Genomic DNA, 27,255 nt, shown 5'->3' with positions numbered 1-27,255 from the left:
AATTTTTAAATTTTTAGTGGAGACAGGGTATATTGCCCAGGCTGGTCTAGAACTCCTGGGCTCAAGCGATCCTCCCACCTTGGCCTCACGAAGTGCTGGGATTACAAGGCATGAGCCATTGCACCCAGCCAGAATCTATAATCTTAAGATTACCCTGGTCCCTCTCACAATCAAGGCTCTATGGAGAAAATGGCATTCTCTTTCACGTATTCTTTGTTTGACACCCATTCTAAAACCTCAACACACTGACTAGAAACTTGATTACACATACTGGAAAAATTCCTAGAGTCAGGAAACAGGTTTTAGTCTTTATTCTGCCATAATTCAAGTGTGTTACCCTGGATGAATACCTTAGGCTCTGTGTAAAATTCAGATGCTTTATCCATAACATGAGAGCTATATTCGAATATTTTCCAGCTCTATAACTATTTTTGAGACAGGGTCTCATTCTGTCACCTGGGCTGGAGTGTAGTAGCATGATCACCGCTCACTGCAGCCTTGACCTCCTGAGCTCAAGCAATCTTCCCAGTTCAGCCTCCCAAGTAGCTGGGACTACAGGCACATGTTACCATGCCAAGGTAACTTTTGTAATTTTTCCAGACAGGGTTTTGCCATGTTGTCCAGGCTGTTCTCAAACTCCTGGGCTCAAGTGATCTGCCTGCCTGGGCCTCCCAAAGTGGTGGGACTACAAGCAAGAGCCACCATGCACAGACTATAACTCTTGAAATTCTGAGCTGAGTTACACTACTATCTTCTCTAGTAAATGTCACTGAATTTATAATAAAAAATTGATGTTAACGTCCACATTTCTAAAAGTAACAGTCAACTAATACATGAATGATTCCTAAGAGATACCATCTTACTTAAAAACTTCAAAAATTAAAGAAAGTGTGTTTTAATCTTTGATTTGGTTAAAAGAGGATATATAAATTTGAATATAAAACAGAATTAACAAAAGTTATTAGGATTAAGTATCTTTAAGTAGTATAGCAAAAAAGTTTTTAAATTACTGTGCCTTCTGGTTGTAGAGTGGAAATTACTTTGGACTTAACAGTTAACATAATATGAAAAAGTTTTAAAAAATTGAGCTTGGGCTAACTACAAAGTTCACTTTAGTCCCTTTCAATCCTTTCTGGTATGTTCTATGACTCACTTACAATATTTAGAGACAGGGTCTTGCTATGTTCTCCAGGCTAGCCTCAAACTAGGCGCAAGTGATCTTCCTGCCTTAGCCTTCCTTAGTAGCTGGGATGACAGGCACACACCACCATGCCTGGCTCTATGACTTTTCAAGTTAAGTATTAGCAGGGCATGGTGGCATGTGCCTGTGGTCCCAGTTGCTCAGGAGGCTGAAGCAGGAGGATTGCTTCAGCCCAGGAGGTTGAGGATGCAGTGAGCTGTGTTCACAGCACTGCATTCCAGCCTGGGTGACAGAGTGAGATGCCATCTTCAAGAATAGTAAAATAAAATAAAGCTAACCAGAAAGGGGACATTTGGCCAGATATGATGGCTCCCAGAACTTTGAGAGGCCAAGGTGGGAGAATTACTTAAGGCCATAAGTTCTAGACCAGCCTGGGCAGTATAGCAAGACTTCATCCCTACAAAAATAAAAATAAAAAAAATTTTAAAAAGGAGATATTCCAGTGCTATAGAGTTCAAGGTCTATGATAATTTTTTTTTTTTTTTTTTTTTTTTGAGATGGAGTTTCACTCTTGTTGCCTGGGCTGGAGTGCAATGGCACAATCTCGGCTCACTGCAACCTCTGCCTCCCAGGTTCAAGCGATTCTCCTGCCTCAGCCTCCCAAGTAGCTGGGATTACAGGCATGTGCCACCACACCAGGCTAATTTTGTGTTTTTGGTAGAGACAGGGTTTCTCCATGTTGGTCAGGCTGGTCGAGAACTCCTGACCTCAGGTATCTGCCCGCCTCAGCCTCCCAAAGTGCTGGGATACAGGTGTGAGCCACTGCGCCCAGCCATTTCAATTTTTATTTTATGGATTTATGTTAAAAGGTTGTTTTTTCCTTTTTTGAGATGGAGTCTCTCACTCTGTCACCCAGGCTGGAGTGTAGTGGTGCAATCTCCGCTCACTGCAACCTTCACCTCTTGGGTTCAAACAATTCTCCCCGCCTCAGCCTCCCAAATAGCTGGGATTACAAGCGCCTACCACCACACCCAGCTAATTTGAATTTACATTAAAAGGCTGCAGAACTTCAGGATTTTCTAAGCATCTAGAAATTCTATCTTCAAAGGCAAATCCAAATATCATAATAAATGAGTCAAATTAAAAATATTAAAAATTCATTTTAGGCTGGGCATGGTGGCTCTTGCCTGTAATCTCAGCACTTTGGGAGGCTGAGACAGGCAGATCACCTGAGGTCAGGAGTTTGAGACCAGCCTGGCCAACATGGCGAAACCCCATCTCTACTAAAATATACAAAAATTAGCCAGGTGTAGTAGCGCATGCCTGTAGTCCCAGCTACTCGGGGGGCTGAAGGAGGAGAATCTCTTTGAACCTGGGAGATGGAGGTTGCAGTGAGCGGTAATTACACCGCTGCAATTCAGCCTGGGTGATAGAGACTCCGTCTCAAAAAATAAAAATAAAAATAAAGATAAATTCATTCTGGAGCTTAAATTAAGCATCAAAAATTCAATTTGCAAAAATTATACAGCCAATAATCTAAGGTGTTCAGAAGTGCATTTTAACAAAAATTGGTCAGGTGTGGTGGCACATGCCTGTAGTCCCAGCTACTCAGGAGGCTGAAGTGGGAAGACTGATCCGTTTAGCCAAGGAAATCGAGGCTGCAGTGAGCCAAGACTGCACTACTACGCTTCAGCCCAGGTGACAGGGTGAGACTACCATCACAAAAAAATAAAAAGAGCGCATTTCAGTTTTTTCTGTCCTTATTTTTTTTTTAATTTTAGAGACAGGGTCTCTGTATTGGCAAGATTGGACTCAAACTCCTGAGCCCAAGTGATCCTTCCATCTCACATTCCCAAGTGGCCGGGACTATAGGTGCACACCATTGTGTCCAGCTCTTCCCCCTCTGTAATTACTGCTTGGCAGCACTGAGCTTCTATCAAGTCCCCTGAGGGGTGGCAATGAGCGAATGTGATAGCTAGTCCCTGGGAGTCTACAATCTAGGAACATTTCTGGCTTTTTTTTTTGAGACAGAGTTTTGTTCTCGTCGCCCAGGCTGGAGTACAATGGCGTGATCTCAGCTCACTGCAACCTCCACCTCCCAAGTTCAAGCAATTCTCTTGTCTCAGCCTCCCGAGTAGCTGGGACTACAGGCGCTCACCACCACGCCGGCTAATTTTTTATTTTTTTGTATTTTTAGTAGAGACAGGGTTTCACCATATTGACCGGGCTGGAACTCCTGACCTTGGGTGATCCACTCACCTCGGCCTCCCAAAGTGCTGGGATTACAGGCGTGAGCCACGGCACCTGGCCCCTTTCTTGCTTGTATGCTCTACCATAATAAAGGGGGCAAAAATAAAATTGCTTTTACAGCTGCCCTCACAGACCCCACCTTTCCAGAGCTTCTGTTTTTGAAACAAATCTTAATATATTCAAATAATGAAATACATTTTCCCAAAACCTTTCTAGAAATCTGATTTGTTGCCTATCCTACCTTCCACCCCCAAATCTCTCAACTTGTGGTAAATTAGAAAGAGCAGGTTCTAGCTTTGGGCTCTTTTTAGAAGGAAAAAATATCTTCATTGGTAAAGAAAATGAGCTGAAATGCCCTTAAAGACCCACTCAATGTATCTCCTATCTTCAGTTATATCACAAATGAGTGACTCAAGGTCTCACTCCTTGTTTCAGGGTGAAAAGCAATGTGAAGAGTTAGTCTAAAACTGCTAAAAGAAGAAACAGGTAACAATTTTAAAGCCAATATTTGCATAAGCCTTTATTTCAAATCTGTTTTGCATAAAAGTAGCAGCCTGCTCTCCATGTTTTGGTTTCATCATTTCGTAGGGAGTGACACTTACGCTAGCTGTGCACAAAGAACAGCAAAAAGCTTAAATAGCAGAGCCCTCAAGTACGCCAAACACAGTGTGGCAGATTAGATGCAGTTGTGAACATGGGTTAATGCAGTGAAATTGTGCACATGCGTTTCTGGAGAATATTCTCCAGGAATTAGAAAAACCTTAAAGGATTCCGTTTAGTACAGAGTTCTATTCTAACCACCATGGCCTGCTATTTCTGGGAGGCAGCTGTAGTGCCACAAGAAAAAGACTGGATTGATCCAGTCTCAGTTCTGCTGCTTACTAGTTGTGTGATCTTTCAAAAGTCCAACTCTGTAAATGTCACTATCTACCTCAGAGTTTGAGGAATGATAAGATTAGATAATAAATAGAAGAATGCTATGCAAATTTTAGGTGTTGCTCTAGTTTACACATATACCTTCTGTTTACACACAAATGACCTGACATGTCCCCTCATGGCTTTAAAACCATCCTGCACTGTACCAATCACCCCATCCCCCAATTCCATCCCCATACTTCACCCCACCACAGACATATCCTTCCCTGACAAACACATCCTTCTTCTCTATTTCTGCTATATTATCTGACTTGCCTCTGATCTTCATTTACTGAAAACATACTCAGGTGACCCTTGAACAACAAAGCTTTGAGCTGCCTGGGTCCACTTATACACAGCTTTTTTCAACCAAACATGGATCTAAAAAAGAATATTCTCAAATGTGAAATCTGCATATGTGGAAGGCTTTTTAATTTTTTTAGAGACAGGGTCTCACTTTGCTACCCAGGCTGGAGTGCAATAGTATGCCATCAGTTCACTGCAGCCTCAAACTCCTGGGCTCAAGCGATCCTCCCACTTCAGTCTTCCTAGTAGCTAGGACTACAGGCACACACCACCATACCCAGCTAATTTTTGTGTTTTTTTTTCTGGTAGAGATGAGGTCTCATTATGTTGCCCAGGCTGGTCTCAAACTCCTAGTCTCAAGTAATCCTCCTACCCTGGCCTCCCAAAGCACTGAGACCACAGCTGCTTTTCTTGCATGTGGGTTCTACAGGATGACCATGGAACTTGAGCATGCATGATTTGGTTGTACACAGGCGGTCCTAAAACCAATTCCTTGAGTACACTGAGAAATGACTATGTCCATGGAGACTGGTTTTACAACCCCCCCCGTACCAAAATCCATGAATGCGCAAGTCCCTTATATAAAACAGCATACTATTTGCATGTAATCTACTCACATCCCCCCTTTAAATCATATCTACATTATTTACAATACCAAATACAATGTAAATGCTATGGGAACAGTTGTAATATTATATTATTTAGGGAATAATGACAAGAAAAAAAAAAGTCTGTATGTACACGTTCAATATAGATGCAACCATCCATTTTCTTCCCCCAGATATTTTCAATCCACAGATGGTTGAATCCAAGGTGCGGAACCCATGCATACAGAAAGTCAACTGTACTCATCCTCCAAAACTTGGCTCAAATGTCACCTACTCACAGAAGACTTGCTGAATCCTTCCTGTGAAATCTGTTACATATCTCTGCAGATATCTTTTTTTCATTTGAGGCAGGGTCTCACTCCATCACCCAAGCTGGAGTGCAGTGGCATGATCACAGCTCACTGCAGCTTCAACCTCTCCAGCTCAGGTGATCCTCCCACCTTAGCCTCCTGGTTAGCTAGGACTACAGGCCCACACCACTATGCCTGGTTAATTTTTTGTATTTTGTTTTGTAGACATGGGGTTCTGCCATGTTGCCCAGGCTGGTCTTGCAGTTCTGGGCTCAAGTGATCCACCTGCCTCAGCCTTCCAAAGTGCTGGGATTACAGGTGTGAATCAATCACTGCACCCGGCGGAGATCTCTATCTTAATACATCCTTCATATTCCCAGCATCTAGCTTCATCTTGCAAAAGGACAGGATTCAGTAATATTTATGGAACTAACGACCTTGAATTCCATTCCCTAGACACTGTGATCTCACTATATATTCTGGAAGAAAAGATGCTATATTCAGCAACAGATATTAGTGGCAAAGCAGATGCTAAGGCATGGATTTTCATATCTATCCTCAAAGTTATATATATATAATTTTTTTTTCCCCCTCGAGACGGAGTCTTGCTGTGTTGCCCAGGCTGGAGTGCAATAGTGTGATCTTGGCTCCCTACAACCTCCACCTGCCGGGTTTAAGCTATTCTCCTGCACGCCTGCCGAGTAGCTGGGATTATAGGCTGCACCACCATGCCCAGCTAATTTTTTGTATTTTTAGTAGAGACAGGGTTTCACCATGTTGGCCAGGCTGGTCTCAAACTCCTGACCTTGTGATCCACCCGCCTCAGCCTTCCAAAGTGCTGGGATACAGGCGTGAGCCGCCGTGCCAGGAAAAATTATATATTAACATATATTTCTAATAACAACTTATTTAAAAGCCCAACCATATGCCAATAAGCAATCCATAGAAACTTTTTCATGACACTTGGGAGAATAAAGTTCCTGAATCTACACTATTTCAAGAACATATCATAGATGAACTTACCATCATCTAAAGTGATGTCCTGCAGACCAATGGTTGCAAAGTTAGGCTCCCGATCTTCTGGTTCAGGTTTAATGCTCACGGTTGCCCCATCAGGTGGAAATGAAGCTGGATCACACAAACTGTGACATATTAAGGATGAAGGTGCAGAAAGACCCCCCTGGCCTGTACTTTGTGCTTGAGTTGAGTGCTGTCCAGAATGCATTCTGGTGGCTGGAGACGGTGATGAGGCAGTTCCTGAGCTAGGAGATTGGTAAGGCATAGACTGAAGCTGAGGAGACGGTGGCCCAGAAAGTGGTGAACTAGCCAAGGGATGAGAAGCTGCTGGGGAAGCTGTTGTAGCAGACCCTGAATGTGAAGGACCATATGTAACAGGTTGTAACTGAGAAGAAGGCTGACCGCTAATCTGGTCAGCCACTGGAGAAGAAAGAGATCTTTGTCCTGTATTTGAACAATGATATCCCATTGATTGTAGATGAGGCAGGGCATGCACAGAATGAGGTGTATGGGCTAAGAGATGTCCTGTTGAGCCTGAATTTGACGAATGAAATGGTATGGATGACAGTGGTTGACAGCCAAGATTCACTAAACCAGGAAGAGTTGCATCCTGCTGAAACAAAACTGAATCAAATTCTTGACTAGAGGCAGCATTAATAGGAAGACAAGTTGGTCCATTGTACACAACGTTAGTTTGCATAGGCTGATAGGAAGACCCCACAGGAGGTGTTGGTGTGACTTGAAAAGGCTGGTGTACAACTGGAGAAGGAATCATATGCTGTTCTTTACTAGCACTCTCATCTCCACACTGCAACTGTGGCAGATGGGATGAGGTCACCATGGATGCATATGTTTGTGGGATGGAACAAACCAAACTTCTCTGTGCTGACAGTACACTGTCATGTGAATGCCCTGAATCAGAGGAAGGCCTCTGGGTCTGAGCAGGATGAGGCACAGGCAAAGATGGAACTGAAGACAAATCAATCTCTTCTCTGTGTTCTTGCTTCATCAAAACTGAAAATAAAATGATTAAAGCAAATATTATTATATAATACATAAAATAATTCTGACAGGCCTTCATGCTAGGTTACACAACTACAGCATAAGCTGAGGGGCAAACTCAAATGCCTTTAAGGAACTTCATGTAAAATATCGGGTATTTCTCTGTGTATGTGTAGACGTACATACATATGTATACACATACACGTTTTGCTTGTGTATAATATGAATATCTTTGGGAAGAGGCACAAGAAACTATGCTAGAGTCACTGCTAGGAAGGAAAACTAGGTGACTAAAGGACAGAATTCAGAGGTTTACCTTTTACTACATACTATTTTAGTCTTTTGAATGTTTTTCACTGTATATTTATTACCTATTCAAAATTAAGTAACTAAAACAAAAAACAAAGCCCTAGGGCCTAACAAAGTATTGAATTTGGGATCCCTGATCGGAAGCCTACCAATCATCTGGTTTTACATGTTGCATCATACACCAGAAACCATGACTCTGACATTCACAGAACTTCTGCTTTACAATGGTTCTCACACACATCTCACTTGATTCTCTGCCATCATGTGGGGATCAAAAAAAGTACTAAAATCCACAAAAAAACTAACAAATACATTCTGCAAAGTTGCAGGATACAAAATCAACATACAAAAATAATGTTATATTTCTATAAACTAGCAATAAACATCTGAATAAAAATTCAGAAAACAATTTCTTGTCGGCCAGGCTGGAGTGCCGTGGTGCAATCTTGGGTTACTGCAGCAAGTGATCCTCCCACCTCCGCCTCCTGAGTAGCTGGAATACAGGCATGTGCCACCATGCTCATGCTTATTTTTTGTAGAGACGAAGTCTTACTGTGTTGCCCAGGCTGGTCTCAGACTCCCATACTCAAGCAAACTTCCCACCTCAGCCTCCCAAAGTGCTGGGACTATAGACATAAGCCACTGTGCATAGCCAACAATTCCATTTATAATAACATCAAAAAACAATAAAATACTCAGAAATGATTTAACCATGGAAGGCAGGACTCATAACTGAAATCTATAAAACACTGCTGAAAGAAATTAAAGAAGCCCTAAATAAATGGAAAGACATTCCAGGTTCATGGATTGAAGACTTAATATTGCTAAGATGACAACACTCTCCAAAGTGATCTTTTGTCAAAAAAAATTGATGTCCTTGAGTCATATAAAGTGATCTTCAGATTCAATGTAATCCCTATCAAAGTCTCAGTGACAGTTTTTGCAGAAATAGAAAAACTCACTCTAAAATACACATGGAATCTCAAGATTCCAAATAGCCAACATGATCTTTTTTCCCATGTGTCCAAGGCATAAACCAGGTATGGGCACAGACCAAAAGCCAAGCTGGGATAAATAAGGCATTGATTCATCCCTGGCTTATATGAGATAGGCAGCACCAAGCAGACATCACTCTACCCAAGTCAAGGACAACCAACATCATCTTGAAAAAGAACAGAGTTGGAGGAAATCAGGATTTCCTGATTTAAAAACTTACTACACAAAGCTACAATAATTAAAACAGTGTAATATTAACATAAGGATAGACATAAACAATATAATGGAATAGAGTCCAGAAATAAATCCTCACATATTTGGTCAACTAATCTTCAAAAACAAGGGTGCCAAAACCATTCAATGGTTTTCAACAATGGCGCGAAGAAAACTAGACATCGACATGTAAAATAATGAAGGTCGGGCTGGGTGCGGTGCCTCACACCTGTAATCTCAGCACTTTGAGAGGCCAAGGTGGGAGGATCACTTGAGGTAAGGAATTCGAGACCAGCCTGGCCAACATGATGAAACTCTGTCTCTACTAAAAACACAAAATTAGCCAGGCGTCGTGATGCACCCGTGTAATCCCAGCTACTCAGGAGGCTGAGGCAGGAGAATCACTTGAACCCGGGAGGCAGAGGTTGCAGTGAAATGAGACAACGCCACTGCACTCTAGCCTGGGCCAACAAGAGTGAAATTCTGTCTCAAACAAAAATAAAAATAAAAAATAAAACTTAAAAACCCTAAAAGAATCAGCCATTTGCAATTAATGATCATCCCTCCACTGGATATTGATATTGGTTGGATCCCTATTGCAAAGGGATTGCCAAAAAGGTAATAAATTCAGAAATACTTTAATTAAAAAAAAAAAAGCAACTATTGATGGCAGTGGTTGCCCATCTGGAGTGGCCACTGCCATGACACTGGCTGCAGTGGGCGAGGTGCGGCCAGCACTGCATGCTCCACATCTTCTGAGTTGGCAGGGCGGGAGCCTTGTACTTCCTGGGTGCAGTTGTGGCCACCCAGTTGCGGCTGCTGACCTGGGTATCCCTGTGCTCTTGGCGGGGGGAGTGGGGTGGTAGCAGGCAGAAGCCCCACCATCCTGGGTACAGCTACAGCCATTCAAACCATGGCTGCTGACCTAGGCATCTCTGCACTCTCAGGGACCCAGAAAGTCCACCTCCCCCAACAGACTCAGAGGTGCCTGCTCCTGGTGCCTGGCCTCTCCCTGCTCCTGGTGCCCATTTCAATCTTGGAGGGAAGTTGAGGCCGAGCCCAGGCGATGTTGCAACTCAGCAGGGTGTGTGTATGCTTGGGGCAGTGCTGACACGCCAGCCCCCTGCTGCCTCAGCCCCCTTCAGTCTTCGGGCACTGACGAGCACAGGAGGGATGTTGAGGTAGGGGTGAGGGCAGCTCAACCCTGGTTTGCAGGCACCCCTTGACACAAACAACCTGGGCACCATGAAAAGCAACAGGAGGCGGACAGGTTCCTGGGCAGAAAGGGGTAGGTCACCAGTGAAGCCCCACCTTCAAGCTGGAGAAGGCCTGAAGCCTGGGGACTGGGCTGCCAGTCCTGCGGACCAGAATGCAAACTTACGGTGCTTTTTCCGGGCCCACCCACGGCCACCCCATGGAACAGTTAGCATGCACTTTCTCTCCTCTGAAGCCCATATAAAACCTGGACTCAGCCATACTCAAAAAGAGAAAACAGGACGACCAGCTGTGGAAAGGAGCTACCCACCTCAGGGTCTCCTCTCTGCTGAAAGCTGCTGAGAGCTGAGAAGACAACAGGACAACCTGCCTGTGGAGAGGAGCTACCCATTCTAGAGTTTCCTCTCTGCTGAGGGCTGAACACTTGGGACACCCTGGCTGCAGAGAGGAGCTACCCTCTGTGGGTCTTCTCTGAGTTGTTCTATTGCTCAAAAAAAGCTCCTCTTCATCCCACTCACCCTCCATTTGTCCGCGTACCTCAGTCTTCCTGGGCATAGGACAAGAACTCAGTGGGGCTGAAAGAGTTGTAACACAAACAGGGTTGAAAGAGGCCCCTTGCTCGCCATGTTGGCAGCACCAAGAAGGAGAGAACAGCTGCGGTCTTTAGGGAGCCCAGACCTAGAAGCTCCCTGAGCCAGGGCTGTGACACTCTCTTTGGGGCTCTGAGGTTCCTGGCATCTCCAAGTTTCTGGGGGCCACCATGTTCCCCAGTGCCAGCCATGGAAGCTGCCTGTGGTATCCCTGGTCTAGCTGCAGCCTCACAGGGAGCCACCACCCATGCTGGTGCCTAGAGCTGCCAGCCCCTCCATAGCCAGCGTGCCGACTCCACGCTCGCTCACTCACACACCCCTTCCCACTCTGCTCACCCTTGGCAGGCATGGGATCCAGGCCAGTAGCGCGAGCCACATGTAGCTTGCCAGGCCGAGTGGGCCCAGAGGGGCCATGGGCAAAGGTGCCACTAGCCACAGGGGTTTCCGGCTGGCAAAGTGACACCTCAAGGGTCCCGTAACAATATGACTATCTAAAAATTGTATAAGTAAAATTTTAAAAGGAATTATTTGCCATAAACAAACAAAAGGTTAGAATCTCTAAATAAAGAATTCATACAAATTAATGAGATAAACAAAATAACACTAACATAACAGAGATCAGGTCATACAACAGAATACTAAGAATTTATTACAATCCTGTAAAACTCTGTCGATGAAGAAAAATTAAAATGTTCCGTTACAAAACCATATACAGGCTGGTCCCATTTCCATTTTTAAAAAATTTTGTTTATATGTGGATCAAAGGAATCTGGAAGGACAGAATGATAGTCTCAGAAGAGAAGAGAATTTGAATTTTTTTTTTTTTTTTTTTTTTTGAGACAGTCTTGCCCTGTTACCCAGGCTGGAGTGCAGTGGCATGATCTCAGCTCACTACAAGCTCCGCCTCCCAGGTTCACACATTCTCCTGCCTCAGCCTCCCCAGCAGCTGGGACTATAGGCGCACGACGCCATTCCTGGCTAATTTTTTTGTATTTTTAGTAGAGACGGGATTTCACTGTGTTAGCCAGGATGGTCTCCATCTCCTGACTTCATGATCCGCCCACCTCGGCCTCCCAAAGTGTTGGGATTACAGGCATGAGCCACTGCACCCAGCCGAGAATTTGAATGTTTTTAAAAAAAACCTATCTTTAAAAAAAAAATTACAGTAATGTACTGGCTTTTGTAAAAATTTTATAAAAAATTTCATTTTAGAAACATTTTATTCAAAATTTCATTTTAGAAAAAAATGAAAAAAGTTAAATGCTACAGAGAAAGACAGTAACCAACCAGAATGAGTACTATACAAACATTCCTGTGTGCCTATTCTTCTGTTAGTTTATGCCACCTGATTTGTCATCTATCAACCATAAGGGCAGTGATGAGTTATAGTGCAATCGAATGTTTTCTTTCCATTCCAGAGCTCTACTGATTTCCATTCCCAAATTAATATCCTCTAGGATTCTGCCTTTTTATTGTCCTCCCAATTCATGGGCTGAAAGGCAGCAAACTCTCCTGGTTTGCCTTTCAATTACTACCATTATGAGGTAGTAATCAAACCCCCTAATCTGCTTGACTGATTTTGCTTTTCTTATTGCAATCTGGAAAGCCCTCTTCCTTCTCATTCAGGTTAGAGTCTACAATCCCTCATCTCAACAGTATTTAATAACCTCTTTGGACAGGACGTTTGCTATACCCCATTCTGGAGGAGATGCATACCTTGCCACCTGCCCTGAAGAATTTGAGTGCTACTTAAGAAAGTTAAACGGCAGGTCAACTTGTTACCAACTGGTATGAAAAACAAAAAGGGAGGAAAAAGAAAATTAAACCCCTGGGCCAGGCACGGAGGCTCACACCTGTAATCCCAGCACTTTGGAAGGCCAAGGCAAGCGGATTGCCTGAGGTCAGGAGTTCAAGACCAGCCTGGCCAACATGGTGAAACCCCGTCTCTACTAAAAATACAAAAATCAGCCAGGGTGCCTGTAATCCCAGCTACTTGGGAGGCTGAGGCAGGAAAATCATTTGAACTTGAACCTGGGAGGCAGAGGTTGCACTGCACTCAAGCCAGAGCAACAGGGTAAGACTTCGTCTCAAAAAAAAAAAAAAAAAAAAAAAATTAAACCCCTAATTATAGGATTAATTACAATAGTATCTGTAAATTGATGATCAACATCAACCTTCAATCAAGTCTAGAATGCTACCAGGTTTCTGTAGAGAACTTTCTCTCTCTTTACAAAAACAATTTCAAACATTCTCCATGATTGTCCAACTGTGAAATCACCCAAACTTCCCTCTGCTCACAATAGGATACTTCCTGTCATTTTTTGTGGGAAAAAACCTAAAGCTATCATATGGAAGCTCCTTAAACTCTCCATTACTAAATCTACAAACTTTCTTCATCTACATCCATCTCAATCCATCTTTTTTATTTTCCCTTCTGTTCCTTCTCCCCTCTAAGGCCCATTTTAAATCCTATCCCCTCTCATCTTTCCCCAAAACCTGATATTCTTTATTGTCACTGATGTTCTGTCTGTATATTCAAAACACTCTTGGTGTTTGAATCACCTTCTTCGACTTACCGCATGTAAATCTCACTCCTCAGTCACTAATTTCAGAAAAGATTAAACTGGTTCTTGACACTTTATAAAGAAAAGAAATATGGGGAAAATGGCTTTTGAAACACAAGTCTCATCATGTTACCTTTCTGTTAAAGCTCATTTTGTGTGTGTGTGTGTGTGTGTGACAGAGTTTCGCTCTTGTTTCCCAGGCTGGAGTGCAATGACGCAGTCTCGGCTCTCTGCAACCTCCACTCCCGGGTTCAAGCAATTCTCCTGCCTCAGTCTCCTGAGTAGCTGGGATTACAGGCTTGCACCACCACGCCTGGCTAATTTTGTATTTTTAGTAAAGGGGCAGTTTCTCCATGTTGGTCAGGCTGGTCTTGAACTCCCGACCTCAGGTGATCCTCCCGCCTCGGCCTCCCAAAGTGCTGGGATTACAGGCATGAGCCACTACGTCTGGCCACATTGCCTTTTTATGGTGCTAAGGGTACAAGGGGAGTTCATGACCCAGGAACACACACATACTCACAAACACCTGCCCCTCTGTAATGCTGGGAATTTTTGATAAAAATTCTGAAAAAAAGACTTTAAAACTATCATTCATCTTCTAATTTCCTTATAATATATCATTACAAAATAACAACTGAGACCACATATAATATTTAAAGTCAACAAAACTTTAGAATGAGCATCTGTTGGTGTTTTCATTGTTTATAAGCACTCTACCTTAAACATTCTAATATAGGATTCATTAAATAACTTTTTATTCATTAGGAAAGAAAGCTCTATAGTAAACCATCATGACTCCTCCTCGTACCTGGTGTGTAAGTAAAACGTTGAGACTGGCTTTTTTTCCTCTTGCCATTGCAAAGATAAAAGTGCACCTGCACTGCAGCTGTAACTGCTGGGTTATGATATGGAGGAACTTCAAGGACAATGTGAGCCTAAGGATGGAAAGCAAGATTGTGTTACACTCAGAACTAAAAATGAAATGCACCTGTTAAACACATCACAACTCATGAGTCTTAACTACAAGGCTCCAGCATAGATAATTCTGCACATCAGCTAGTCATATACATCATCTGGAAATTTACTATAGGGATACTTCAGTCTTGAAAGAGATTAAGACCTTTAATCAATAAAAGAGAAACTGCTTTTTACTCACCCAACTGGGTTTCTGGTTGTAGCAGAAGTAAAAAGTCTTACATACTATGTAGTAAGATGTTTTGCTCTACTGAATATTACATGTTACTATGTTGTTGTTGTTGTTGTTGTTGTTGTTGTTTTGAGATGGAGTCTCGCTCTGTTGCCCAGGCTGGAGTGCAGTGGCATGATCTCGGCTCACTGCAAGCTCTGCCTCCCGGGTTCATGCCATTCTCCTGCCTCAGTCTCCCGAGCAGCTGGGACTACAGGCGCCCGCTACCTTGCCCGACTAATTTTTTGTATTTTCAGTAGAGACAGGTTTTCACCATGTTAGCCAGGATGGTCTCCATCTGCTGACCTCATGATCCACCCGCCTCAGCCTCCCAAAGTGCTGGGATTACAGGCGTGAGCCACCGCACCCGGCCCTAGTTTAGATTTCTTTTCTTAAATTTTACATTCAAAATGTTCTAAACTGGAGCCAGGTACAATAGCTCACACCTGTAATCCCAGCACTTTGGGAGGCTAAGGCAGGCAGATCAGTTGAGGTCAGTAGTCTGAGACCAGCCTAGCCAACGTGTTGAAACCCCATCTCTACTAAAAATACAAAAATTAGCTGGGCATGATGTTGCATGCCTGTAGTCCCAGCTACTCAGGAGTCTGAGGCAGGAGAATCACTTGAACTTGGGAGGCAGAGGTTGCAGTGAGCCGAGACTGCACCACTGCACTCCAGCCTGCATGACAGAGCTAGACTCCATCTAAAATAAATAAATAAAAATTAAAAAATTAAATAATCCAAAATGTTCTAAACTAGCATTAAACAAAACGTGTATCTACATCAAAAATAATTTTACAAAACCCAAGGTGAAAATCTTTAGCCCCAAACCAAATGCAATCCTCAACCTAAATTGCTCCAGATCTTTGGAAAGCACTGTAGGAAGTGGTATTCCCTAGCCCAGAAAATACTCTGTCTCCATTCCAACCACGATAACAAGACCAAAACTTTCAATGTAGAATCCTAGAAGGGTTAGAAATAGTGTGTTAAGTACACAATTCCCTAAGGACTTTCTTGCTCCTATCTTTTACCTACTACATATGTTCTTTCTCTTTTTTATTTCTCCATGAAGGCCTATACATATGTTCTTTATTGAATTTGTTTTTATTCCTAAATGAGTTCAGAGAAATTAATGATAATTTCAATGAGAACCTTCTGATGGTCTTTCATTTCTAGTTTCTCTCCCCTGTATGCAATAGGGAGAAAACAAGACACTAACTGGCTATCTTTTCTAAATTTTAATTTAATTTGCTTTAATACTAGGTAAGTATTTTACTTCCAAACCTCGAGAAATTGTTTTTGCAGCTGGAAACCAACATTCTTAGCAAACTATCACAAGAACAGAAAACCAAACACCGCATGTTCTCACTCATAGGTGGGAACTGAGCAATGAGATCACTTGGACTCGGGAAGGGGAACATCATCTCTAGAAATTTTACTTTTTTAGACAGGGTCTCACTCTGTCACCCAGGCTGGAGTGCAGTGGCATGATCATGGCTTACTGCAGCCTTGACCTCCCAGGCTCAGGTGATCCTCCCACGTCAGCCTCCCAAGTGGCCGGGACTACAGGTGCATGTTACCACACATGGCTTATTTTTTGTAGACACAGGGTTGCTCAGGCTTGTCTTGAACTCCTGGGCTCAAACAATCCTCCTGCCTCAGCCTCCCAAAGTGCTGGGATTATAGGCATGAGCCTCATGCCCGGCCCAATTTTACTTTTTTATTAATCAATATACAAAAGAGTCATCCATACCATAAAGCAGCATTATTCAATTTTCTATTCAGTGTCTTAAATATTTCTTAAGAATTAAGGTGGGCCGGGCGCGGTGGCTCAAGCTTGTAATCCCAGCACTTTGGGAGGCTGAGACGGGCGGATCACGAGGTCAGGAGATCGAGACCATCCTGGCTAACACGATGAAACTCCGTCTCTACTAAAAAATACAAAAAAACTAGCAGGGCGAGGTGGCGGGCGCCTGTAGTCCCAGCTACTCAGGAGGCTGAGGCAGGAGAATGGCGTGAACCCGGGAGGCGGAGCTCGCAGTGAGCTGAGATCGCGCCATTGCACTCCAGCCTGGGCGATAAAGTGACACTCCGTCTCAAAAAAAAAAAAGAATTAAGGTGAATTTCTTACCCCTTGACATTTTTCCCTGATTATCTTCCCTTCTACCTCCCAATGAGGTCGTCCATCTATTGAAAGAAAGAGTTTATAGTTAAAAGAAATTCATATCAGAAAGCATACAGACAAAATCTAATGCATGTAGTATCACAAATTTATTAGCAAAGGGGATCTTTTTTCCACTGACTTCCATTATGAAAATAAAATGTAAATGCATACAAATGGGGAAAAAATAAGGAGAAAGATCATGGGCTGCCCAGGTTAGCAGATCCCACAGAGTTCATTCTAACCATCTACCCAAGTGATGTTTAAAAGCCCTCTGAGAACACCCCCATCAAGTGGTGGCCAACTTTTGCTTGTGTAACTAAAATGATAGGAAACTCACTTCCTCACCAGGTAACTCTTTCCATCTTGGATAATAATTGCTGCTAGAAAGTTCCTCATGATAAATGAAATGTCTCTTTATGGTATCCAACAACTAGTCTAAATATTATTCCTTGCTGTCACAAAATAAAATCTTGATTGCTTCTCTGTGAGATTATATTTCAGATGTTGAAAAGCTGTTATATCTGCTTGTGTCTCCTCTCCTACTGGCTAGCATCCCCAGTTCTGTGCCTATTCCTTACATAATATTTTAGACTTCATGGTCTCTGGTTAAATATGCTCCTCCAAATTCACAAGGCCCAGGACTGAATAGCCTACGTGAGAAATGACCAAGTGTGGTACAGAATGACTGAGGCTCTAACCACTGTACATGGAAATGCTGTGTCTTTGTTAATGAAAGCTTTCTTGAGGTGCGGGGGGGGAAGTTTTCTTGGGAGCACCATATGCTGATTCTCACACTAAGTATATGACCAAGTGTCTATACATTTCCTACTGCCATGTTCCCACACTGTGCACTTATGCAGCTGAGTTGTTTTTTTTCTCCCAACCATTTGGAATATTACTTACTCCCAGCAGGGAGACTTCATTTTGTTGGATCCCTTGACTTGCCAAAATATTTTTTAGATACTGATGGTCCTAAAAAATGTTTCCTAGGCTTTCCAGATTTCTGTCACCTGAAGATTTGGCCAACACATTTTCTGTCTCTTCATCCCAAGTGAACTACTCATTTGGAGACAGCCTTATCTGCTATTAAAGCTCTCCAACTGATGTACAATTATTCCAAAGCATTTTTTGTGTGTGTGTCATGGGCATTCACTCAGTGACTAAGCCACACACAGCTTGCAGCACTTCTTCATCTGGTCTGCAAAGTTATCGTGAGAGATTTCATCAAATGCTTTCCAGGTTGTAACCATCACTTTCCAGTCCAGTAATTAGAAAGTGGCTACTTCTGCTGCACAAGAGATACTACAGGCAAGTGCTACACCTACTTAGAATTATAGCTCAGTTCAGCAATCATTTGCTGGATCCTTATGTGCCACTTTGTGTTACTGACATAACTGAGACAGGATGCTCTGCCTTCAGCCTGTGGATGAAAGGCAAATGCAAACAGTTCATTATAATAAAATGTGTTGGGTACAATAATTAATAAAGGTACACTCTGGATAAACCAAGAACACAGGGATCAGGGTCTTTAACCTAATCTTGGGGAGGGGTAGTGAGACAAGGAAGGCTTCCTGGAAGAGCTCTTGAACTGAGACTTAACATGAGAAAGAACTCATATGAGGAAAGGGTAAATTATAGACAGAAGAGACAGCATGAGCAAAGACAAGATGACAAGAACTCCTAAGATACAGAGACTTACAAGTAGCTGTGATGTTGTATAAAGTATGAGGCAAGGATCAGTAAGAAAGAGGGTTGGAAAGACTGGCAGCAGATTACGGCCTGAATGCCATAATAAGGAGCCTAGAAAATGAAGGGGATTGCTGAAGGTGCTTTTAAAATGGGAGTTACATGTTTACAACTGCAATCTCCTCTAAAGCCAGTAACTGTCACCATTTAACATGATTCAACTTCAATCAAAAGTTCTTAAATGTGAAGCTCTGGGTCAAATAAATGAATTCAATAATACCTATTAATTGTATTCAGGCACAGATGAATTTTTAGAGTGGAAAGGAAGGGACGGCTCTGAGACACCGTCTCTTTCTCATGCTCCTTATTCACGTAAAACGTGACACCTACAGAAAGACACTCCTTGATGACTTGATAAAAACAGTTCACAATTCATTCTCTATCACTCTACCCTCTTACTTCATACAGTTTTACCTGGAATAATCTTGTTCATTTATTTGTTTATAAGTGCTTCCCCACTAGAATGTAAGCTCTATCAGAGCACGCAACCTGAAGGTTGTATTCAACATTATATCCCCAATGTCTAGACTAGTGTCTATATCACATAGCAATGCTTCATAAATAATTGATGAATTAATAAATGATGAAACAGAACTGATGTTTTTTGAAGACAGGCAGGGTATGGGTCAGGGTTGAAAGGAAATGAATTTTAAAGGAGAAGAAGACAGCCACATACTTTCCAGCTCAAAGAAAAGATGCTATTATTAATCAAGTTAAGAAACCCAGAGAGATAAACTAGTTTGTGAAGTCAGGTATGTTTTCATATTTTAAGTCTCAGTGAGACATTTATAAAGCAATATCTAGTGGGTACTTTAAATTTCAGGTTAAAATTTAAGAGAAACATGTTGCTACAGAGAGAGATTTGGGAGCTAATAAAATTTATCAAAAAGAAGAAAGATAACGAGAAGAAACATTAATATAAAACCTTAGAAAATATCTATATTTAAGAGCCAGAAAAATTCACATAAAAAGACGAACAAGAATAAAGATGTGTGAGAACCAGATAACAACAAAGTCAAGGGGGAAAAGTGTTAAGAAGGAGAGGAAGTAGCTGGCTGTCAAATTTTTAGGCGATTATGATTTCAATGAAGTGAAAGACAAAAGATTAAAGAGTAGCAGGTAAGGAAATGAAAGCAAATGACACTACTTTTTTGAGAGGGTGGATGCTAAGCGATAGAGAAATGAAACAAAAGCTTAAGAGGATGACAGATTTAAGAGAAAGGGAATGTTTAGGATGAGAAGACAGAAACATAATTAAACTCCAAAAAGAAGGATCCAGTAGAAAAAGATAGAGAAATTATAAAAGAGAGGTGATGGGGGCACAGTATAGCCTTTAATACTTAAGTTTTAAAAAGATAAAAGAATGAAAACTGATATTAAAATTTTAACTAAGAAAAAACATAATAAACAAAAAAAAGTGAAAAGAACTTAAATACAGAAATCAGTGAAACAGAAAGGCACACTGAAAGGTTTGATAAAGCCAAGAACTATGGAAAGACTGGTTAAAAATCCAGAAATGGCATAAATAAATAGCAGGAATAAAAGAATGGGGGATATAACTCCAGATGCAAAAAGAGAATACTGTGAGCTAATTAATATCAACATATTTGAAAACGTAGGGGAAAGGAATAAAGTCCTAGAAAAATATATATGACCAGGCGGGCACAAAGGCTTACACCTGTAATCTGAGCACTTTGGGAGGCCAAGATGGGCGCATCACCTGAGATCAGGAGTTCGAGACCAACCTGGCCAACATGATGAAACCCCATCTCTACTAAAAAAATACAAAAGTTAGATGGGCATGGTAGCGGGCACCTGTAATCCCAGCTACTTGGCAGACAGAGGCAGGAGAATCACTTGAACCCGGGAGGCAGAGGTTGCAGTGAGCCAAGACTGCACCACGGCACTGCAGCCTGGGAAACATGAGTGAAACTCTGTATCAAAATTAAGAAAGAAAAGAAAGAAAGATATACATGACCAGAACAAACTCAGGAAGAAACAAATCTGACTAGTCCTGCAACCACGAATAGAAATATATCACAAGTTAATGGCTCCCCACAAAGACAGTTCCCTGTCCAGAAGGTTTTGGAGGTGAGCTCTGTCACATGTGCAAGGGAATATGAGAGTACCCAACACAAATGCTGTTAAGGAATGGGAAAAGATGAGGCACTTCCCCCAATTCACTCTGCTATCCAGAATATATAAAGAATTCCTTAAGTCACTAAGAAAATGAAAAATGATCCAATGGAGAAAATAGGCAAGGACACAGTTATTGCACAGCAAATGAATATGAATGGTCCATAACAACCTCAATAGCTATCAGGGAAATTCAAACCCAAACTTCAAGATACCATTTCACCCCTACTGGATTAACAAAATTTAAGAATATTAATATTCTTGCCTATGTTTACCAGGTACAGCAGTGTCAAAAACTGGACAATATCCAAATATCTAGTAAGAGAAACGATAATAAACTGTGGTACATTCATACAATGAAAAACTTAATAGTAGTGAAAGGTCTTCAGTTACATGGATCAGTCTTAAAACATTAAGACCTCTGAAAATACAATTTTTCAAGAATACAGGCAATATTGTACAAAGCCCAAAAACAGGGGGGAAAAAAAAAAGATGTGAGCATTTACGTTGTTTCCACTTTTTGGGCACCTGTAATCCCAGCTACTCGGGAGGCTGAGGCAGGAGAATCGCTTGAACGTGGGAGAAGGAGGCTGCAGTGAGCTGAGAAAGTCCCACTGCACTCCAGCCTGGGTGACAGAGTAAGGCTCCATTTCAAAAAAAAGAAAAGCAAGGGTCGATTTGGGTGGCGGTTCCATTTGAGAAGGGGGACCCAGAGGCCTTCAAAGGTAAATATATTTCTTAAACTTGGCAGTAGGTTTAAGTATTTGTTATATTACTCTTATAAAAATAGTGTTTCATGACTGGCACGTAGATCTTAGCACTTTGGGAGGGTGTGGGCAGATCACTCGAGGTCAAGAGTTCAAGAACCAGGCTGGTCAACATGGCAAAACCCCATGTCTACCAAAAATACAAAAATTAGCCAGGTGTGGTGGCACATGCCTGTAATCCCAGCTACTCAGGAGGCTGAGGCAGGAGAATCGCTTTAACCTAGGAGGCGGAGGTTGCAGTCAGCCAAGATTGTGCCATTGCATTCCAGCCTAGGTGACAGAACAAGTCACTGTCTAAAAAAAAAAAAAGTCTTTCATAAGCTCTAAATGTTTTTAAAACTGAGAGGAAATAACTGACGTAAAAGTGTTTTAAATATGCACAAGAAAGAATAAAATCAAGGCCGGGCACGGTGGCTCACGCCTGTAATCCCAGCACTTTGGGAGGCCAAGATGGGCGGATCACGAGGTCAGGACATTGAGACCAGCCTGGCTAACACAGTGAAACCCCGTCTCTACTAAAAATACAAAAAATTGGCCGGGCCGTGGTGGTGGGCACCTGTAGTCCCAGCTACTTGGGAGACTGAGGCAGGAGAATGGCGTGAACCCAGGAGGCGGAGCTTGCGGTGAGCCGAGATCGTGCCACTGCACTGCAAGCCTGGGAAACAGAGCAAGACTCCCTCTCAAAAAAAAAAAGAAAAAATCAAACACCCTGATAAATATTGAATTCTTCTACTTTAAAAATAATTGAGGTATAATTCAAATACTACAAAATCTATCCTTTTAAAGTATACAACTCAGAGGGTTGGGGGATATTCACAGAGCAGTACAATCATCACCACTAATTCCAGAACATTTCCATCACTCCAAAAGGAAACCCAGTTCCCATCAGCAGTCACTCACCACTAACAACTTCCTCCAACCACTGGTAACCAGTAATCTACTTTTGGTTTCTGGATTGCCTATACTGGACATTTGATATAAATGGGGTCATATACTATGTGTCCTTTTGTGCTAGCTTCCTTCTCTGAGTCTATTTTCAGGGTTTATCCATGCTGTAGCATGTATGAGTACTTCATTAATTTTTATGACTAAATAATATTCCACTGTGTGGATATATCACATTTTGTTTACCCATTTATCGGTTGGTGAGCATTTAGGTTGTTTACATTTTTTTTGGCAATTATAAATAAAGTTGCTATAAATACTTGTCTGTAAGTTCATGTATGGACATGTATTTCTAACCCTTTCAAGTATATACCTAGGAGTAGAGTTGCTGGGGGAATTCTACTTTTCAGACATCTTAAATTACTATTATTATATTATTATTTAGAAACAAGGTTTCACTTTGTTGCCCAGGCTGAGGAGTGAAGTGGCACAATCAGAGCTCACTGTAACCTAGAACTTCTGGGCTCAAGTGATCCTCCTGCCTCAGCCTGAGTAGCTGGAACTATAGGCATGTGCCACCATGCCCAGCTCCTTAATTTAACATTTATATGAAAATTTAATAAATATTTGGTTTAAAATAGACTCTAGTGCAAAATGACACCCATAGCTTTATGAAAACTACTTTGTAATTTTTGTTACTGAAACATCTAAATAATTTATTTTACCCTTTGCCCTTTAGTTTGAAGTCAATCAACTCATATATTACTTACCTTGTCCTTTTTCAAGAAAAATGATTTTGGATTCTGGAAGAAAATTAGATCCAGTCACAATCATTTCATGACCTCCATTTACAGAACAACTGTTGATACTGTACTTCTCAATATGAGGAAGTTCTTGAGCAGACCGCTGGGCTGTTTTGAATTTTTTTAAAGAGTTGAGAAAAAACAAAATATTAGTTAAAAATCTTTCATACACAAATGACAAACTCAAGCTGCAAAAAGAAAATAAAGAGAAGCAAATTTTGGGATTAATTCATTCAGACTTTTAAAATTCAAGACAATGGTAACACAACACACTAAAAGAACTAAGTTGTTTATAAAACAAAATAGATATATTAATGTGATTTCTAAGTATATTTATTTATTTAAGACAGGGTCTCACTCTGTTGCCCAAACTGGAGCACGGTGACGTGATCATAGCTCCCTGCAGCCTCCAATTCCTGGGCTCAAGTGATGCTCCCATCTCAGCCTCCCAAGTAGCTAGGATTACAGATGCACGCCACTGTGCCCAGCCAATTTTTTTTTTTTTTTTAAACAGCAACATGGTCTCACTTTGTTGCCCAGCCTGGTCTCAAACTCCTGGCTTCAAACAGTCCTCCTGCCTTGGCCTCCCAAAGTGCTGGCATTATAGGCCTGAGCCACCACACCCAGCCAATTATTTTCTTAGACTACAACTATAAAGAAACTAATAAAACTTCATTAATATCTTCAACTTCATACTGACTCCAACACATTTACCTCATCCTGCTTTTCTCTTTTTTGCTTAAATGTTTAATATGTTTCTTCCATGCAACAACTATCCATTAAAATCTATCAATCTAATTATAAAAAGTATGTTAAGTTCAAAGATGTAAAATTATATTGCATGCAATGAAGAGAAGACAAGTTCTAGGGAACTACTAGCGGACAAACACCAAGTAAGCCTTTCTTTTTAAATTCATTTTTTAAATTTTATTTATTTATTTTTTGAGACGGAGTCTCGCTCTCTCGCCCAGGCTGGAGTGCAGTGGCGCAATCTCAGCTCATGGCAACCTCTGCCTCCGGAGTTCAAGCGAATCTCCTGCCTCAGTCTCCTGAGTGGCTGGCATAACAGGCACGTGCCACCATGCCCAGCTAATTTTTGTATTTTTAGTAGAGACGGGGTTTCACCATGTTGGTCAGGCTGGTCTCAAACTCCTGGCCTCAGGTGATCTGCCCACCTCAGCCTCCCAAAGTGCTGGGATTACAGGCGTGAGCCACTGCGCCCAGCCTGTATTTTTATTTTTTTAGAGACAGAGTCTTGCTCTGCTGCCCAGGTTATTTATTGCCCAGTGTAGCATGATCACAGTTTACCGAAGCATCAAACTCCTGGGCTCAAGTAATCCTCTCACCTCAGCCTCCCAAGTAGCCGGGACTACAAGCATGTGCCATCGTGCCTAGCCGATTTTTAAATTTTTATTTTTGTAGAGACAGGGTCTCACTTTGTTGCCCAAGCTGTTCTCGAATTCCTGGGTTCAAGTGATCCTCCCATGTTGGCCTCCCAAAGTGCTGGGATTACAGGTGTGAGCCAGTGTGTCCAGCTATTTACAATATCAACTTTTATAAACAGCATTTATGGTGCCACCTTTCTCTGATAATGACTGGTTCCAAGTTGCTACATTTTCTGGAGATCCTATTTCTGGCATTTCTTTCTTTCTTTTTTTTTTTCTTTCTTTTTTTTTTTTTTTTTGAGACAGAGTCTCGCTCTGTCGCCCAGGCTGGAGTGCAGTGGCCAGATCTCAGTTCACTGCAAGCTCCGCCTTCCGGGTTTACGCCATTCTCCTGCCTCAGCCTCCCGAGTAGCCGGGACTACAGGCGCCTGCCACCTCGCCCTGCTAGTTTTTTTGTATTTTTTAGTAGAGACGGGGTTTCACCGTGTTAGCCAGGATGGTGTCGATCTCCTGACCTCGTGATCCGCCCGTCTCAGCCTCCCAAAGTGCTGGGATTACAGGCTTGAGCCACCGCACCCGGCCCATTTCTTTCTTTTAATTGCTTGAGTTTCAAATTGTAGATTATACTTATTTTCATTGTGTACGTTCTCTAACGGTTGTTTTTGTTTGTTAGATTTCAGAAAGGGTCATCCGCTGTCACCCAGGATGAAGTGCAGTGGCGTGATCACAGCTCTGCCACCTCAATCTTTTGTGCTCAAGTGATCCTCAGATTTCACCCTCCCTAGGAGCTGGGACTACAAGAATGCATTACCACACACAACTAAAAAAAAATTTTTTTTGTAGAGACAGGGTCTTATTATGTTACTCAGACTGGCTCAACTCCTGGGCTCAAGCTGTCCTTCTGGACATAAGCAGTACTCCTGCCTATGCCTCCCAAAGAGTTGGGATTACAGGTGTGAGTTGGCACACCTGGCCTCTAATGGTTTCTCCTTGCCAACTACCTAGATACCTAGGTTTCTCTCTGAATTAAAACAAAATTTACAAGTGTTGATTATATCTCTTCACATTTGGAAAACAGGTCCATTTTTATTCCTAGTATGTGGGTGGGAAAACTGGTGGGTTTGAAGATCAGCTGTGTTTTGTTTGGCTAGCAGAGTATTTTAAGGACATTTAAAAATCAATGCCGTTAGTAAATCATCCATTCCCAGGTCACAACAGCTCTCAACTACTTAATACCTAGTCACAAAAGTACATAAATTGGGACCCCAGCCCCATTCAAAGAGAGTATTGTAATCAATTATTTCATAGAAGATGCCTATGCAGACCAGGCGTGGTGGCTCACACCTGTAATCCCAGCACTTTGGGAGGCCGAGGCAGGCAGATCACCAGGTCAGGAGTTCGTGACCAGTCTGACCAACACGGTGAAAACCCGTCTCTACTAAAAATACAAAAATTAGCCAGGCGTGGTGGTGCGTGCCTGTAATCCCAGCTACTCTGGAGGCTGAAGCAGAAGAATCGCTTGAACTCCGGAGGCGGAGGTTGCAGTGAGCCAAGAGATCACGCCACTGCACTCCACCCCTGGGCGAAAGAGTGAGACTCCATCTCAAAAAAAAAAAAAAAAAGAAAAGAAAAGAAAAGAAAAAGATGTGTATGCAGCCAGGCGCAGTGGCTCATGCCTGTAATCCCAGCACTTTGGAAGGCAGAGGCAAGTGGATCACCTGAGGTCAGGAGTTTGAGACCAGTCTGGCCAATATGGTGAAACCCCATCTTCACTTAAAAATAAAACAATTAGTCAGGCGCGGTGGTGCATGCCTGTAATCCCAGCTATTTGGGAGGCTGAGGCAGGAGAATCTCTTGAACCTGGAAGGCAGAGATTGTAGCAAGCCAAGATCATGCCATTGCACTCCAGCCTGGGCAATAGAGTGAGACTCTGTCTCTAGAAAAAAAAAAAGAAAAGAAAAAAAAGATAGGTATGGGATTTAGGATTAACTATTACTTGGGATGTACCAAGCACCAACCTAGATCTCAGAAAATACTCATGTCTTTACTGTTCTAAATAGGTCATGGAGAAGGGGCCTGAAAACAAACACTGATTACAGGTACATTCTAAGTAACAGCAAAAGTGTGTTCAGGCTGGTTGTGTTGGCTCACACCTGTAATCCCAGCACTTTAGGAGGCCAAGGCCGGCAGATCATCTGAGGTCAGGAGTTCAAGACCAACCTGGCCAACATGGTGAAACCCCACCTCTACTGAAAAATACAAAAATTAGCCAGGCGTAGTGGCAGGCACCTGCAATCACAGCTACTCGGAAGGTTGAGGCAGGGTGAATTGTTTGAACCCACGAGGCGGAGGCTGCAGTGAGCTGAGATTGTGCCACGGTACTCTAGCCTGGGTGACAGAGCAAATCTCCATCTCAAAAGAAAATAAAAATCTGTTCAACAGATGGCATAAACATGCCAAAAAACTACTCGTGTGGTGAAGATATTTTTGAAGAATATTTATTATTTAATAACATTTAAATAATACTTAATATTTAATAACAGAAGAAAATGTCTATGATAGTATAAGTGAGAACTGCAAAACAAGATATAAAACTGTATCAGATAAGGCCAATTAAAAAACATTGTGTGTGTATGTGTATTTATAAAAAGACATACAAATACAATAAAAGAAAATCCAGGCTGGGCCTAGTGGGATTACGCCTGTAATCCCAACCCTTTGGAAGGCTGAGGTGGGCAGATTACTTGAAGTCAGGAGTTCAAGACCA

At 42.1% G+C, this 27,255-nt stretch overlaps 1 protein-coding gene and 1 non-coding gene across 28 annotated transcripts in view; both read right to left on the bottom strand.

Annotated features, from left to right (window-relative positions):
- LOC101925346 (lysosomal phospholipase A and acyltransferase) overlaps positions 1-27,255 on the bottom strand; it is a 188,799-nt gene that overhangs the window by 66,096 nt on the left and 95,448 nt on the right. For all 27 annotated transcript variants that reach the window (XR_012429038.1, XR_012429041.1, XR_012429040.1 and 24 more), the window contains 4 exons: positions 23,071-23,211; positions 16,734-16,789; positions 14,225-14,351; positions 6,534-7,541 (listed from right to left, as the gene is read on the bottom strand). Coding sequence is in view for 20 of the 27 variants with exons in the window: in XM_074027425.1 (XP_073883526.1) it covers positions 6,534-7,541; positions 14,225-14,351; positions 16,734-16,789; positions 23,071-23,211 (1,332 nt within the window). In the remaining 7 variants the exon portion in view is untranslated. The remainder of the gene's footprint in view (positions 1-6,533; positions 7,542-14,224; positions 14,352-16,733; positions 16,790-23,070; positions 23,212-27,255) is intronic.
- On the bottom strand, positions 8,855-8,989 carry LOC123570716 (small nucleolar RNA SNORA48). Its single transcript, XR_006694969.1, has one exon. It is a non-coding gene; the product is annotated as a small nucleolar RNA SNORA48 (small nucleolar RNA).

Source organism: Macaca fascicularis, chromosome 20, assembly GCF_037993035.2.
Source record: "Macaca fascicularis isolate 582-1 chromosome 20, T2T-MFA8v1.1".
In the NCBI taxonomy this organism is placed as follows: Eukaryota; Metazoa; Chordata; class Mammalia; order Primates; family Cercopithecidae; genus Macaca; species Macaca fascicularis.
Note: the sequence above shows the minus strand (reverse complement) of the source record. Positions and strands in the feature narration are given on the sequence as shown.